The 17,867-nt window shown below is 44.0% G+C and overlaps 1 protein-coding gene across 1 annotated transcript; it reads right to left on the bottom strand.

Moving 5' to 3' along the window:
• Positions 1–1,724: 1,724 nt before the first annotated feature.
• Positions 1,725–17,851, bottom strand: ATP6V0B (ATPase H+ transporting V0 subunit b). The gene is made up of 8 exons (XM_035124380.2): positions 17,695–17,851; positions 7,926–7,974; positions 6,535–6,618; positions 5,766–5,843; positions 4,979–5,048; positions 4,323–4,374; positions 3,319–3,509; positions 1,725–2,497 (listed from the first exon to the last, which is right to left on the bottom strand). Exons 1-8 carry the CDS (start codon positions 17,759–17,761, stop codon positions 2,471–2,473), a joined length of 618 nt encoding a protein of 205 aa, XP_034980271.1. The 5' UTR covers positions 17,762–17,851; the 3' UTR covers positions 1,725–2,470.
• Between the last annotated feature and the right edge of the window lie 16 nt (positions 17,852–17,867).

Genomic DNA, 17,867 nt, shown 5'->3' on the forward strand with positions numbered 1-17,867 from the left:
TACACAAGCCATCACATCTAGCTATCAAAACATGTACAGATCTGAACTGAAGGAAACGTCCTTGACAGAGCCATTTACTGGAGGGCTTCTTCCACCACCTGACCTACATCATTTTTTAAACACTAAATGAATCAATTTCAGTCAGCCTATGAGAGAGCATCTAAAGATGATGTTCTCTATCTTTTGATGCCTTTTATAACCACATGCTGATAAAGCTAGAGTTTGACAATCAAATTATGGAGAGCAAGGGAACACGCAACCCCATCACAGGTAGCCATGCTCTAGCTTATATGGGTCAGATCTTGCCCCACTAGCAATGTTCTTAAAAGCTTTATTTAGATGAACACCAGTTATGTCATTGAGAAGTGCCGAGAGTGTCCCACAAGAATATCTTTGCTATCAGAACAAACATCAGAGTGGCTCACACATGTAAATTCAAGTGTTTTTACTCAGAGTATTTGGGAACGTGGAAAAGAGGCTAAATATACAGTTGTCAAAAGTGTTTCAGGAAATCTCCCGGGGTGGGGCTCTGTCCCAGCAAGACACCCAAAAGGTGACACTAAACACCCTGCCACATATTTTTTAAGGTCCTGTAGAAAAATAAGCACAGCCCTGTTGCTCTCCAAAAGCACTGAGCCAATCAGAACAGTGAAGACTTGCTGTAAATAATGAAATAACGAACAAACAGAATCAGTTTTCTTTTTTATATATTCCTTAAAATAAGAATATATCACAATACCCCCCCCCCCCATTTGACTATCTAAACTTTGCAGGGAAAATAACAAATTTTGCTGCCTGGACTCCAGCTCTTTCATCCCACCCTTGTACCAGGTAAGGCAGGCATGGCATTGGATTACAGATGGCAAATCCTGCTCAGGACTTAAGCTGTAAGATCTTTAGATTCATCCTACCATAAGAAGTGTTTCCCCTTCTGCAATGTGACTCTCTGGCTTCTAATTTTCAGTTAAGTTTTGCTGTAACTGAAAACTGCCTCTGGCAACTCCCAAGATAGGATACAAATACAGTTTTGTAAATAAGCTTCATGATCCTAGGACTGCAAAACTACCCACCCCTAGGACATAGCTGCCAAGTTTTCCCTTTTCTCGTGAGGAAGCCTATTCAGCATAAGGGAAAATCCCTTAAAAAAAGGGATAACTTGGCAGCTATGCCCTAGGAAGAGGTAGCAAAAATACTCTTTACCTTGGGAGAGGGAACCTCCAACACATGGAGGACCAGTGTTAGAAACTCAGATATATAAGCTAATCGCTAAATAGTAATTTAAATCTAGGTTGCGGTTGCCACAATGGAAAGTCCAGGTTTCATTTTCTTTCTCAGGGATGATGTTGATGATGATTAATTTCATTTCTATACCATAAATATATTTTTATAAAGAAAAAAAGTTTACAACACTTCAAAACATCAGGGTTCAAATCCCCACTCAAGTCATGAAGCTCACTGGGTGACCTTGGGCCAGTTACAGCATTTGCACCTACCTCACAGGCTCTATCAAACCTCTGAGTGATTTGCAGTCAATCAGCAAGGCTTTTCAACTATCAGTTGTCTAAAAGAAATGACAAAATGACCTTTCCCATCTAAATTTGGCCGCTGAAATGATGAAAGTTATGCAGGAGAAGAATTGGGCAAATGGACTATGAGCTCCGTTCTACTACTAAAAACCAGTTCCTAGGATTCAAAATGGGCTCAGAGGAACCCCTTCTTTTAAAAAAAAAATCTATATTTTGCTCCTGGTTAGTAGATTTTGGATTCCAGTTAAAAAAACAAAGACAATCAGATAAGCCTGAAGTTTGCCCACCCCTAAAGTGAGCAGTTTGATGAACAGTGGGCACACTACAGAGAAACAGCAACTATTAATCACAGTACAAGACATTTCCCATAATTTATTTTAATTAACCAATCATTTGTGAAGTTTCAGGGAACTCAAAAAAATCACAACTTTTAGCTCCTATGCACCCCTTCAGTATGGAACAGATGTGCCTAGGAGGGCACCTCCCATAGCCTGCAGAGCCAAAGCTTCAGCCAGTACCACTGGCTGTTCCAGAAAATGTGGACTGTCAGAGGCAGCAGGAGCTGGGGTAGCAGGAAGGGTACAGCAGCACAGGGCGCACAAGGAAGGGAAACTACTTGGGACACGGATGAGTTTATTTCACAGAACATGGCATTGCTGTTGGCAGTGATTGCCACAAAGAGTGCAAGGGCTGGAGGACTCTAGGCTCCTTCTCCTAGGTCCATCCAGCCCCTTTCTTCAGGGGAAGTGGAGCAGGAAAAGATGGAAGGAAAGGAGGACAGATTCTTTCTCACACACACATCAATTGGTCAGGTTCTTCCACGGCCTCGCAGGGGAAGATCACGGGAATGAATTTATACACCAAGCTCCATCCCAAGCCAACAGAAGACATTAAATAAATATGTACAGAGTCTGCAGCTGGCAGACAGGCTGGTGGCAAAGGGCTTAGTCGCCCATTTTCACTTTAGACACCTGCAAAAGACAAAAAGGAGAGAAGGTAAGAAAACACATGCGCCATGAATTAAGCTCCCCTACGTACCCCCAATATCGCCAGGAATAGTGCTGGATTTTTTTCTTGGCTCAAGAGTGTTAGGAGTGAAACAAACAGCAACCCCCAGGCCAGGAATGGTGATTTGTTGCTCCTGCTGACTAGAAGGGAGGAGCAAATTGGGAGCCTTCTGTGCCTTCACAGTAAACCATTAACTACCGATTATGGACTGTGAAATCCAAGCTGGGCATGCTATCATATTCGCCACATGTAGTAGCCTTTTAACACTGCAAATGCATCCACCTGTACATGATCATGAGGAAATATGGCTGAAATAGGGCAGGTGCACAGAGCAGCAGACAAAAGTTAGGGGCAATAGTTGTGGAGGGGGAAGCTGAAGAGGCAGAGCCATAGTGGATCTTATGTGCCCTGGAAGCTTCTTATCATTGAAGAAGGCTCAAGGTTGAGCCACACACACCCATTAAAGACCTTGCCTCTTCCTTGCCCTGAAGCAGGGTTGGCTTGGGGGTTCCTTAAAGCAACACCAGCACCGCGAGATAACTACCGAACCAACCGAACCAATAAATACTGGGTGTAACACAACTTAAGAGTAGATGAGAGCCCATTTTGAAGGAGCAAATTAGTTTTGAAATTCTTTTTTGTTTCTCTAATCTGAAGAGAGCAGTCTAGGCATGACTACTGGCATTTCCAAACCTCCATCCTCTCTAATTTTTTCCTTCTACCTCTGCTTAGGAGGTGGGAATGGGCAAGACTGTCTGGGGATAGCAAGGCTGGAGGGACTCACCTGCAGGATAGCCACAATGACTCCAAAGAGTCCGATGGCACTGCCGAAGATTTCCACGATGAGAATCTTGACAAAGAGGCTGGCATTCTGGGCATCTGCCAATGCTGCACCACTGCCCACAATGCCCACACATATACCACAGAAGAGATTGGACAGGCCCACAGTCAAGCCTGCCCCAAACATGGAGTAACCTATGGGAGGAAAGAGGATTAGGAATGGGCGGCAACCAGTTATATTTTCAGTTGGTGATCATTGCAGGCCTGACAGACTGGCCTCTGAGACTGACTGTTAGGATGAAGGCCCTTATGTTTTCTTCTAAGCCTGCCCTTGTTATGCATATAGCTGTGCTAGGCCTGAAATTATCTGCAGATGGAAATGAGGTAACTAGAAATTGTAACAATCCCCCCCCCAACTCACACACAAACTGATTTTTCCTTCTGTCCTTGCTTATGAAGAGAAGGGGCATGTTATGTATATTAACCCTTGTTTTCTATATGCAAACCTGTTAATCCACAAATAAATTAAACCAGTCCTTAGGAATTTAGTGCAACTCTGGTGCAAGGGCTCCTTATTTATTGGAGAAAGCTTTCCCTGTCACCCTCCCTCGCCACACCTTAATCATGAACCAGACTACTGTGTTCAGATTTACAAAGTTTAAAGGTGCTCCTGACTCACTCAGGGGAAATGTAGCAAAGCAAAGAGTGGTTACAGTAACACTACCTAAGCAGAGGGATGCGGGTGGCGCTGTGGGTTAAACCTCTGAGGCTGCAGCTCAGAGGTAGAGCAGGTTCCAGGTTCAATCTCTGGTGCATCTAAGTAGGGCTGGCAGCCCCTGAGGAGCTGCTGCCAGTCAGTGTCGTGAACACTGGCCTTGATGGACCAATGGGCTGACTTGCTATAAGGCAGCTTCCTAAGTCTCCTACGTAACAAGGGGCATCTGATGATATCGCAAGGGCAAGAACCATTCTGCCTGCCTATCCCCAGTCCCCACAAACCCAGCCTACCTGCATGGTAGTTCCGGGAGCCAATCTCCTGAGGGGTTCTGCCCGAAAATTGCTATAAGGAAAGGAAGGATTTTAATAAGCAAAAGACATTTGCTGACAAAGACATTAGATGTGGCATTAAGGCACGTCACTGTAGATAGGAACTATCCAGACTTGAGTTGAAAGAAACTCATACCCTTTTCAGAATTACAGCAGGGGAAGAGGGAGCTGAGAGGACTGCGGCCCACCGAGGTGCCTCATTCCTCATAACCCTAAACATTTGCCAGAGGCAGGTTAACCTTGCTCCAAGATCTTGGGCAATCTATGGCTCAGTACCGTAGTGGGATTTATCCCAGGTGAAAGTAACTCCTCTTTCTCCCTATTGCTCTGCGTCAATACTAGCCCCTGCTTCAAGAGCAATTAGTCAGGTCTTGTTCTCCCCTACAAGGATAGAAAACTTTTGCTCAAAGGCATGAGCCAGGATTGCCTCCTGCAACTGGGCTTCTACCCAGCATAGCACTTGGCTCCACAGTTGCCTGGACTCCATCAATACCTCGCTGATTACCTTCTTTGCCCTCCTCCATTTGGCAACAGCTCAGCTCCCTTCAAATCAAGACACCCTGGAGCATGGCCAAGATCTAGACTTGGCACACAACCGTGTCCCTCCCATACATTACCTCAGCCATGTTGGTGATGACGATGGCCATGATGATTCCATAGATGGCCACAGCTTCACAAAAGATGATGCTGCCAGGAGAAAACACAGATTAGCAGCTGCAACTTCTCAAGGGTGACAATGAGGGCATGGGACCAGGGAACGAGAGAGGGAGGAATGGGCTGGCCTCCAATGACACATCTACCACTGGGCAACCTCATTGGCTTCCCAACCACCTCCTTCCTTCCCCTGGATAGCTAGGAATGAGGTGGTAACCTTGCAGATGAGGCAGCAGCCTGAGAAGGACCAGGCAACCAAGGAAGCAGCAAGTTTCAGAGCACACCTTGTTCCCCCAAAAGGAAAGCCAATTTATTTGTTTAAAGTCTTTGCTTGACACTTAAGGCAGAGTGTTTCTGAGCACAGGCAAAGCCTGGCCCAATGCAGATCCTTCCACAAGGTGCTCACACCCCTATTCTCACATTCCACCCATTAAGCCAGGGGTGAGGAACAGGTAATGTACTGCACTAGAGGGAATTTTATTTATTTGCTTTTTTCTTTGTATTTTGCTGTGCCCAGTTCCATCTTTTGCCCTGCAAGCATTGAGGGTCCCCACACCTGTTCTGGATCAAACTCAATGCCTAGCTCTCACAAGGATTTTAGGGTACATAGAAGCCAATTCAGGGATGTACAATTTTAAAAAATATGTGCAGCAGGAAACAAGGCATATCAAGGATGGTCAAGTGAGCTTTTGGACTTTTGCAGTACCTATAGACCTGTGGAATATATGCTGAACAAGGGGGTCCTCTCACCTGACCAGATTTTTTGTTTTGATTCTAGGTGCTTTGACACCACCGCCAAGGATACTGGATCCAGTAATGTAAATGCCCCTGAAAAAAAAAGTTACAGAAGCAGTTAGAGGAGTGGTACTCGATAGGCAGCAAAGGGGAGGAACAGCTTGCTTAGATTGCACCCTGCCAAAATCATTTTATTTATTCATTAATGCCCAGCACTACATTTATTTAAGTACACTTATATCCTGATTTTCTTCCATCATAGAAGTCAGGGTGGTGTACGTGAAGCTAGGTGAGGTTTATTGAATCCCAAAAGTCCCAGGGTGATTTACATAATTAATAGAATACAGTAATGAAAACACATAAGCATATTAAAAATGCAGACAGAGTAAGGGGAATATCCAATCATTGGTGCTTCCCAAATGCCCAGGGAAACAAAATTGTATCTGTCCGGTACTTGAACTATGACAGAATTGCTGCCACACTCCATAGTTGGGGAGCTACAGAAAAGGCCTGTTCTCTCATCGCCACTCTCTGAGCCTGCCTTTGATGCATCAGGCAGAAAATGGTCTCAGGTGACAATCCCAGGGTCCAGGCAGAGTTTGGGGATCTCCCTCCAGGCACCGACCAGACACAGACCTTCGGTGAGGTGGTTGCATGATGTGCCCTCAGACTGCCTTGGGACTAACCCTGAAAAATGGAAGCCCAAAGTAGGGCTCAGCAGTATTGGCTAAGGAATGATGTCCATTAACAGATTGCATGGGGCTGGGAGAGATGAAGTACTCACCAGGCAGCACCCACCACTGACAATGAGATGGCCAGCCCAATGCCCAGGTTGGACCACAAGTACGGCGAAGTCTCTGTCAGGAACCTGTACATAGAGGAATTACCTTATGAATACTCTATTCCTTTCTCCATCATAGCATCAAGTCATAGCTCCCGCAGGGAAGAAACAGCCCTAGTCAAACCAATCCATCCCATTTCTGGACAGAACTTGGTCAGGTCAGTCTACCCATCCTGCACAATTGGTAAGTGGTAAAAGAGAACTAACATCTGCTGCCCAGGGTGGCAGCCAGAGGGCCTTGCCTCTTCAACAGTAACTAGGAGACTTCACAACCCATTAGGAAAGGTGTTATTTGTTATAGGTAAAGGTAAAGGGACCCCTGACCATTAGGTCCAGTGGTGACCGACTCTAGGGTTGTGGTGCTCATCTCGCGTTATTGGCCGATGGAGCTGGCGTACAGCTTCCAGGTCATGTGGCCAGCATGACAAAGCCGCTTCTGGCCAACCAGAGAAGCACACGGAAACGCCGTTTACCTTCCCGCTTGGAGCGATACCTATTTATCTACTTGCACTTTGACGTGCTTTCGAACTGCTAGGTTGGCAGGAGCAGGGACCGAACAACGGGAGCTCACCAACCTTCTGATCCTCGCATCCCAACGTTATTTGTTATAGTTTGGGCTATAAAATAACACTGTAGAAACGCTGTGCTGAGCCCAAACAACAGTAGGAAAGGAGGTCCATGAAAGCAGGGTGAGCTAGAGACTTGCTTAAGATGCTGTTCAATACAGCACTCTTCAGTCAGCTCTAGAACTAGCAAAGTAGGATATGGGTCACGGCAAGTCCTCAAGATTACTAATCCTATGCCATTAAGACTGGTGGGTGCATGGAGAAGCATCCATTTTCAGGCCCAAGCAATAGTCCAGGAACACAGAAAAAAATGCTCCAAAAAATGTTTCAAGATGCGTGGGCGGATGTGCCAACAGAATCTAAGCAGCACAGGGCCTGTAACCTAGCTAAGCGCAGGGACAAGTGGCTTGCAGGGGAAGAGGAGAGGCAGCCAGTTGACCTGCAGGCAAAATGAGGCAATTAGCAGCATCGACTAGTGAAATGGGACACTGCCATCAATACTGTTGTCAACCAAAGGGGGAAGTGGGGGGGGGGAGGAGAGACGGCCTGCCTGTGGAAGCAACCATGCAAAGCTCTGCCTGCCTACCACTCCTCAGAGCAGAGCACTGTTGGGCTTTTAGTAATTCACGCACATGGAAAAGAAAAGCCGAAGGCAAATTACTGCTTTTCCTCATGCTCTCTTCCCCCAATATATTGCTGAAAACACCAATAAGCCACGGTTCCCCATGCTACTCTAACCTCAGCCTCTAGGAAAAAGTGTCATCTTACCATGCTATATCGAAACGGAAGCCAAGATCAAATATTGTGTAGCAGATCCCTGAAAAACAAGAGAAACACAGAATGATTCTGTCTTTTGTCTTGGTCTCCTCAAAGCCCAATCTGTGATGTTCACACCTTGCCACAGGTACGGAACCCCACACAGGGAGAGCAGAAAGGCGGTGGGTTTTATATAGTCTTCATACAGCTTAGACCACAAAGTGCCCCTTTCCAAATCACCTCTTTCATGGGGAAACTATCACTCATTCCTTTCTGTTGTCCTTTGTTTAACAAGACCCAAAAGTTCACTACATACTAGAAATAAGGAACAGTGCTAGAAAAGGACCCGCTATTCCTACCAGCAAACTTTTAAAACCCTTTAAGCACTAACAGGAAGTCTTGCCCCTCTCTGTTCCAGGGTAGCCAATGTGAGCATCCTCTAGATGCTACACAACTCCAGTTCTCATAATCTCCAGTCAGTAATGCAAAAATAACGTTTGGGGTACCATAATGACCACCTCATTCTTTATCTTCTGAGTGCTGCAGCACTGACCCACATAGGAATACAACACTTTGGATCTCAAACAATCACTTTGGACTTCTGCCAGCGCCGTGCAGAAGCCAGGCTCAGTCAAACAGCCATCAATGTATGGGCAGGATGTTCTATGTAGCTATGATGGAAGCTTCCTAATGGCACAATTGGCAGTTGTAGAAAAACCCGAAAGAGTGATGCAGTCATTCCACCTATCATTAATGTATTTTTGTCTATGTTTAAGCCCAGAATCCAAAAAGCAGCTTGGGTAACAAGTGATTTAGATCTTTATCTTGATCAATATTTAGGAAATTTCAGTTTACTGGAAAAGTATAAGGTAGATCTCTTATGATTGCCTAGAAAGACGTCACAGGTATCTTGGAGGCAAATAATATGGCCTTTTATCCCTATATTCATAATTTGACTCTACAAAAAGAAAATGCAATGTTCAGAGAGATAATGATGTAAAAAAAATGGCTGTGAACTCAGGTTAAAAAAAACCAACCACCCTTGTATCATCTTCCATTAGTGCATATAGTCAAATTATTTTATGACAAACTGAAAAAGAAACTTACAAAAATTCTGTGGAAATGCAGCCATTTTTATTTACGAAAAGGTGAATGTTTTCATTGTGCTTGAATTTAAGGGGAAACTGCTATAACATGGCAACTCAGTGGCACAGAAATGTGTAAAGCAAATACTGGGGACTTTTTAGCATCAAGAAAAAACATTTTCTCTGCAGGTAGTGGAATTGTATAAGAACTAGAGAATTTGGGAAATGCTAACTGATAAAATGAAATGTAGCTGCCATTTGATCCTCCCTCTTATGAATTATGTAACAGAAGAATTTGTGAAAGATTGCATGAGCCGATTTCAAATTTATTGGTTGCTGCAAAGTTGATTTATGCCAAACAAGCTATATCATCAGGGAAGGATCAGTGACAGTCTGGGAACCATCTTATCTAGCCAAAATGTTGGCTTTCAGGAGAAACAATGTAATTTCTAAAATAAATACCGGTACAGAGCAGCGCGATTTAATATAATGCTTAATGAATCTATAAATCTATAGATTTGCTGATTTTACTGTGTGCAGTAATGGAAACGCTTTTCTGCCCCCACCCTAATTTTTCTGTAGGTATAAATGAAGTTTAATATTCATTAAAATATTATGTTTATGTATAAAAAATAACATGCCTATGTTCACACAGCTAACTGGAAGGGCATGGCCCCTTTGTGGTAGCCCTAATAGGCATTGCTATGAAAAACGTTATCTACGGTAATTACTGCAGTCTGAAGCACATCCATCTGTGACACTACTCGTGACCAACCCAAATAAGCAAAGTTATTCATGAAGTCTTTGTATAATTGGTCACTCTTTTCTGTGATGTTCCCAACCGCCTCACCTGTGGGATGCTCTTTTTAGGGAGATGCGCCTTTCACCATCTTTGTCAGTTTTTAGGTGCAGCAAGCCAAGACCTTTGGTTAATTCATGTTGCCTCCTATGGTGGTGCCCATCTTTTAGTGGGGTGGGTAGGATTTGGTCCTTATTCATTTGTTGATGAATGTGCATTTTATGTACTATATATTCTCACAGTTTTAAACTTTTCTGGCTTTAAATGGTTTTTATGTGTTGTAATTTACTTTGTCAAGCTGCTTTGAGACTTTTTATTGCATAAAGTGACTGATAAATGAAATGTTGTTGTTATTATTAACAATACCAAAAGGCTCCCCAGCAGCTTTCATTCTTAGATAAGCAAGAATGCTGTATCTTCACATCCAAGGCAATCCTGGCTCTAGGGGCCTTTTTTCATCCAAAAACCATTTCCTCCTTTTAAAGGGCCAGGTCATGGGTAGGCAAACTAAGGCCCGGGGGCCGGATCCGGCCCAATCACTTTCTAAATCTGGCCCACGGACAGTCCGGGAATCAGCATGAGTAGAATGTGTCCTTTTATTTAAAATGCATCTCTGGATTATTTGTGGGGCCTGCCTGGTGTTTTTACATGAGTAGAATGTGTGCTTTTATTTAAAATGCATCTCTGGGTTACTTGTGAGGCATAGGAATTCATTCATTTTTTTCCTCCAAAATATAGTCCATCCCCCCCACAAGGTCTGAGGGAGAGTGGACCGGCCCCCTGCTTAAAAAGTTTGCTTACCGCTGGGCCAGATGAAGAACATGCATGGGGAAGAAAACCAGCTGTGAAAAAGTTAGCAGCATCAGATACTACAGACAAGAAGGGGAAATCACATGCACAACCTCAGACTGAGAAGCAGTGTGGAAGAATATGAGTCAATGACATGATGATGGGAACTGTATTTCAGGATATATGAATAGAATATGATGGGACAGTCACAGGATGCAAATGTTCCACTTGTGAGGTCCAGGCAGAACTACCCTACTATGAGCCTGACAATTTGAAAAAAGACAAAGACAGACACAGATTTGGGAAGGAGCTGAGAAAGAAAGAGCAAGGCTACAGAAACAGAGCATCATGGGGCAGGACAGAGAACAAGTGAGCCACAGAACTGGGGAAGAAAGGATAGGCAGGCTCCCATGGAGAATAATTAAAGAGATAATGCAAGTAGGTGACCCTTCAATCTAATTTTAAAAAATAGTGTTGACATTAAGAAGTGTTAGACAACAAGGCAGTTCAACGGAGGGTGTGAAGTCCCTATCAGTAGACATTGTAGATATAATACACCACCCAAAAACAAGTCTGGTAGAATTAACCATGTATGGGGAAGCAGAAGAAAGTGGGTCAGGAAACTGGAGACTCTATTCAATGGCTCAGAGCTCTTCAGGGTCATATTCACATCCCCGTGAGCAGAAGCCTATCTGCTCATAGGTGTGCAGCCTGCTCCAAGCAACAGCTTTAAGCCCCAGGCACTGCCAGCTCCAGACCCTTCACTCAGTAGAAGACTCTGAACTTAGAGAAAATCGGCACCAGGAGCCGACAGCCTGCTGCCTTTCCCTGCACATGCAGGCTTTGAAAGCAACATATAAACCCCACACCCTGGGAGAGATACACTCTTCCTGACATTTAGGTAAGAACTAGGAGCAGAAAATATTCAAATCTGTATGTTGTTCAGGTTAATAGACTATGCACAAGGGGGGGGGGAACGGGGCTCTATGAAGGCAAAGTCTTCTTTTGGGGCAACCCAAGTGAAGGTTGGAGAAGAGGGGAGTGTGGTATAGCATCCTTCATAGCCAAGCCATGCCACCAACACTGAGAGAGTTAGCATAAGATATAACGTGATGCCATTTTGAAAGAGGTGGCATTTTGTATTAACTGTACTTTGCAGTCTTGCTTACAAAAGGTAGTCAAACCCAGCACTTACAAATCAAGATATATGGAATGGAAAATTTATCAGTGATTTATTTTTCTGACGAATTCCTCCCCCATTCCATTTTGTAAGTTGGATGCCAACTGCAAACACAGGCAAGCTTGCCAATGCCCAAGTTTTTTTGCTTTGTTTACAAAATATTAGAAAAATGAACATGCTAAATTGGGAGTGTAATAAAAGTTTCCAACACAAACTGAATTATCTACTGTGTGAATTAGCCTAATAGCATAAGAAAGTTTCCCAGAAAGGTATCTAATTCAAACATTTCCGGAAGATCCACACTAAAGTACTGGTCACAAAATATCAAAAAGCATAGCTAGAGCCTTCCTCTCTAGAAAGCTACACAGCTACACAATAGATGTAGTTGATTAAAGGTGCTCCTGGAAACCCCCAAACCTGCCTGTCAAAAAATAAGACGGGGTTTAAGGGTACTTCTAGACACCTAACTAGTTTGATGCAGTGACTGTCACTCCTATCTAATACTGGTAGGGCTGCTACCAGTCCAGAACTATCTACCAGAACGATCTTCAACTTGCCTAAATTCAAATCTAGTTTGTTTAACCATCCACTCCACCAAAATGTGTCAATAGTAACTAAAACCAAAATAGTAGCACCTGTTCATTTAGACAACAACAAAAACAGCTTGGTGTTATGTCAAAAACATCCCTGCCCAAAGCTCCAGATTATATTCAGTTTAATATTTTTTTAAATAAAAGATACCACAAACATCAAATTATATTCAAACATTCACCAAACATATAACCAAAGACATAACAAGGTGTTAGTGGAATATGTTGGATATGTGGGGAAACAGTTGTGGGTTATATTAATGTCTGATGGACACGCAACAAAATTAGGACTTTGGTGGGAAAGACCACTAGATGCTTTTATATAATTATAATTGCATATCACATACTTATAAATCTGCTAATAATTTTTCTGGAATATCCTAAGGAATATGTGAGATCAGAACATGGAAATTTATTTGGGTTTTATTAGCTGCTGCCAAAATATATATTTTGGAAGTGAAATGGTATATTCCAATCATTTCAACAGAATGAGAATGGTTTGATAGAATTTGGTATTTTGCTACAGTAACAAAATTAAAGAGAAATAGTACAATTAAGCAAAAGTAGACAAAGAAATGGGACAATTTGAGAACTTATGGTCCCCTTTTGGTAATGTAGAAAATTAGACAAACTAGCATAAATTAAAGCTTTTTCTCTGGTTATAATAATTTATTGCATAAAATATAGTTATCTTTTTATTATATTATATCAAAGCTATATTTTAATGCATACTGATTTACAAGTAAATTTTAAATCTGGCAAATATTACCTCAAAATTCTCCTTATCAATGGCTTCATGCTAAGCAGCATTAATTAAAACATCCTAGGGATGGTGGGCAACCTTGGTATATCCCTGTCTTAAGCATATCTGGCGCTGTGGTGCAAAGATCCCCCCCCCCCATTTCCCAGAGTTGTTGACCTTTTTTTTTTAGGGGTGGAACAACTGGACCTACTCCCAAGTAAGCAGGTGTAAGATTGCAGCCTCGCGTGCTGCTTCTCCTGCATTCTCCCTGTTCCTTCTCCTCTCTTTCCTCAAAATGTGAAATCCTTTCCTTTTTTCCTGCATCTTCCCCATCCCAGCCGCTCCAGGGAAACATTGCAGGAGGGGAGAGAGGGGGCTGGCACAAACCAGCCGGAGGAGGAGCAGGAGTCGGGGTCGGGTGTGTGTGTTTGTGTATGTGCACTTGGGGAGAGGGGGGAGAAAGAGAGGAAAGGGGGAAACCCACAAACCCACACCAAAACCAGGAGCGAGCAGTGGAAAGTGTCCCCTGCCTCCCTCCCCCACCACCCCGATCCCTGGCATGGTGGCGGCAATCAAGCAGGAAAACCTGCTGGTGGACATGCTCTCTGGTGTCGGGGCGCCCGAGAAGGCAGCCCGACAAGGCTGCACGCCGCCTTTTGCCAGGAAGCAGGAGGACAACGGACTGGGAGCAGGGCTGTCTTTAGCAGATGCAGAGGCTTGGAAGGGAAGCTGCATGCCCGCCAGCCATATAGTTGCCCGGTCGCAGCTGGCGGGCGTGCAGGGAAAGGGGAGGCTCTGCATATCCCACTGAGTGCAAGAACCCTACTAAAAAAGAGGGGTTCTTGTAATCCATTCCAAGTCTTTAAAACATGGTAGGAAAACCTATCAGTAATTCTATCTACCCTTATGTACTACAACAGCATCATTCAGAAACAGTGGACAATGTGAACTTTGAAGTCAGCAATCCGGTATCTGAAGGCTGTATCCCAACAATGGAGGAATACAGGAATCGAAAGGCACAATAAGACAAAGCACAGCTGAACAGTAGTTTACTGACACTGCTTCAAGGATCTTCTTTACATACTGCAGGAGAACCCAAGGGCCAAAAATGAACCCTAAGGACACCTCTACTTTTCTTCAAAGAAAAGTGTGAAGTAAGCTGGCAAAAGAAGCTTCCTGTCCTTATGTGAATTTGTTCACTGCTTTCTCCGTGGATACTGGCTAGGACAATACCTCTCTATATTCCAAATCAATTTGTACTGTAAGCAGTAGAGAATACACTTAGTAGACTGGAGAGTCTCTTTCTATACTTTCAGAAGGGGAGAAAATTCCTGTGAGGCCTAACAGGAAGTGGGCTAAAGATTCCCACCCAGAGATCTGGTCTCTACTTTTCAGATCTACAATGCTGATCTTGATATGTTACTTCCAATAGGACCAGCTCCAGATTTTTCTCTTGCTTGAAGTGTCACAATTAATGTTTTTTACCCTTGCGGTAGTAGTCATTCACTTTTCCCCTCCTTGCTTTCTATTACAAGTATATAACACATAGCAAGGATGGAATATGCAATTGCAAACAAAGCAAACTACCTCTTTCAGGCCAAATCCTATTTTGGAATGCATTATTTCGGGATACTGGTAGCATTTTTTCAGAGTTGTTTTACCCAATGCAGTGCTGCAGCAATTGATGAAAATACACTACTTTCTGTAAAACTCCTAGAGGTACAGGAGCCCTCTTAAAATTTGGATCAGGTAGTATAAAAAGCAACACAAACTTTGGAAATATTCATTGTCTAGCCTACCTCTGTAAGTTCAAGACCAAATGGTTCATCATCCTGCCAGAAGACATGAGTGACACCCTTGTACGCAGTGCATGTAAAAGGTTTTAAAGCTACAAGAATTCTTGGGGAAAATTAACTCCCACACACACAGACAACCCATACAAAGTCCCAAAATTGTTAGCGGACACTATGGAAAACCAAGTTAAGTGTAGTTTATTACACAAAGTAGAGTTGGCACAACAGCAAACTGACCAGTGAAGCCATGATTCAGCTGATGCTTTGAGAATTGGCCTGTACAACTGATCTTATTAATCGTTTAACAATGATTAAAAAAGAAAAATGTAACGGTGTTTCGAGCATAAAATCTATAGAGAATAATTTTTCAGTAAATCCTTCACATTTAAGATTGTGATCCTAAAGGTTAAGATCCAAAACCTTTAAGACTCTTCAAAGTTATTAATCATTCAATCACATCTGAGAAGTTAAGTCAATGTTTTGCAATAACAGTTACCCAAAGCTACCATAAAAAAGAAGAGACAGCACAGAGAATAAACCTCCATTCATCACAGTGCTTCTTTCCTGTAGTACCAAGGTCAAATGACAGGATACCCCCCAGTACGGTTTCATACATCATTTATTCATTCGAGTGGTGCTCTGCTCTGCTTCCTCTCCAATAAGTTTAGTCATGAGGCAGAACACTGAAGTACTGTTATAGGAAAGAGATCTTCACTGTCCCTTCCAGATATATATTGGGATGGGGTAAGGTATTTCTACCTCTGTGGCCCATCTATAGGTCAAATAGCTTCTCACATTATGGGACAGATGTCTTATGACTTGGAGCACATTCCTTCCTGCCCACAGTCCCCAGCCACCAGTCTGACAAACCCTAGCTCAGATGCATGAATGTCCCAAAGTAATAACAGAATCATGCTTGGTTCAGGGTCCACAGAGGCCAAGACAGGCCGATACTCAGAGATCCACCATGAGGCTCACATCCTACTGAAAAGAAAGGAAAATGTTAACTTCCTCCCTGGTGCAGCTGTAGTAATCATGGGTAGAAAAGGAGAAGTTCTGTTCTTCCCATCTATGCTGATCTGAAAGAGGAACCAAGAGTCACACTTACCACTGGAAAAGTAGCAAAAAAAAGGGTGGGGGACAGAAGAACCCTGGCTGCAAATAAGATATAAGGAAGAAGGAAAAAAGGAAATGGAGTACTGTTTGAATAGAGTGGTACACCTGAGCAGACTGCTTAGTCCCAACAGGAACCAGTAAGAAACTCTTTGCTTCTAAGCACGGTCTGTGTCCAACTGGCAAAATGACCTTAAAGGAACTGAGTTTGAATCAGAAGGTCAGAGCTTAGTTTGCTGTTTGTCATTCCTCAACCCTGACTGGTGAAGTCTTAACCAAATCAGCTGGGCGAATCCAGTTGAAGCCACCAACAGCTCCCAGAGAGCTGGGACAGGACTGTTGTAGGACAACTGCTCCAAAGCTTGTTGACAAAACAAACCGGGGGGGGGGGGGAGGGAGAAAGAAAGAAAGAGAGAGAGTCCACTGAGCACCCTTTGCATAGTTCATCAAGTTTTCCCCAACAGTGTTAATGCTTTTTTGGTTCCCAATAAATTGTAACCACACAACACAAGAACAAATATGTCATTCAATTCATATGATGGAGGATTTTCCGAACTGCTCCTTGTTTAGAATAAGAATGCGGCATACCTGCATGGGCTCACCAAGAACAAATGTATCACCTGAACAAATGTAGAGACTACCAGAAAATGCAAAGATCTCTCCAGCAAGAATGAATCCAGGTTATTGGTGGATTCATAGATCTGCACATGCAGAACTTCTTACCAATGCTAGGATGGTTAACAACGAAACCATGATAAACAATGAAACCAATGTTTGGTGGTGAGGGAAAATATTTATATCAACATTAAGACCCAGTAATCCTGTCAATGTATAAACACTTACACAGCTAGTAAGGGGTCCATTACAGTGCAATTGCTTTGATACCAAAGGTAACCAAGGGACAGCAGCTTCAGACTCTACCACAGGTCCCCTGATTCCAAGGCTACAACCTCTTGTAAGAGGCTTCACCACGCAAAAAAAGGAAACAACACTGCACTTTTAGAAAGTTCCTCCAAATGCACTTCTTTTGATCTACTTTCAGACATCAAAATGCCATTGGTGTGCACAGCATCAAAATTCACAGCTAGCACTGAGCAGCCATTAAGAAAGCCTTTCCCCACCCCTCGTCTTTTCGCTGCTTTCACAGATGAGGAAGCAAACTGAGCACCACCGAGCCCAATATGGTGGAAGTCTGGAGTCGTCTCTTAAACTATTTTTATTTTTGAGACCAAGGATGTGGAGAACGACAAGAGGTGGGCCTGCCGTGGGAAACCCACATATGCGCGGGCCCCTCCGGAAACCTTCCCTATGAGAAGGTCAAGGACAAGGAGAACCAAGTACAGTATCTTCCGGACCACCCCCTGAAGACAAAACGGCTCTCCTCGCGCAAGCAGGAGGATGCGCGTCTCCCCTCTGTAGGGCCAACTAGGGTAGGCCAAGGCAGCACCGCGGATCCGGAAGCACCCAAAAACATTCGCTGAGCCTGGAGGGCGGCATCCCACCCCAGCGCCCCAGATGTGTTCCCTCGCGCCCCCCGCTTCCCACATGCCCACGACAAGCCATTTCCCTCAGCCATTTCCTTTGCGTATAACCGCACACAGCCCCGGCGAAGGGAGGGGAGAGGAGGAGTTCGGCAAAGCGGCGTTGGCCCTCGCAGCGGCGCTCCCAGCTCCCCGTTCAAAGCACTAACCGATGCCGGTGATGGTGGCGGCCGCAGTCAGCCCCAGCCCCGAATACAGCAGCGCGAGCCCGGACATGGCGGCGGCGGCGGCGGGGAGTCCTCAGCACGGACCGAACGCGACCGGGAATCACCTGACCCACAGAATAACTGGAACCACGCTCCACGTGACCAGACCAAGTTTC

Source organism: Zootoca vivipara, chromosome 7 (genome assembly GCF_963506605.1).
Source record: "Zootoca vivipara chromosome 7, rZooViv1.1, whole genome shotgun sequence".
NCBI lineage: Eukaryota > Metazoa > Chordata > Lepidosauria > Squamata > Lacertidae > Zootoca > Zootoca vivipara.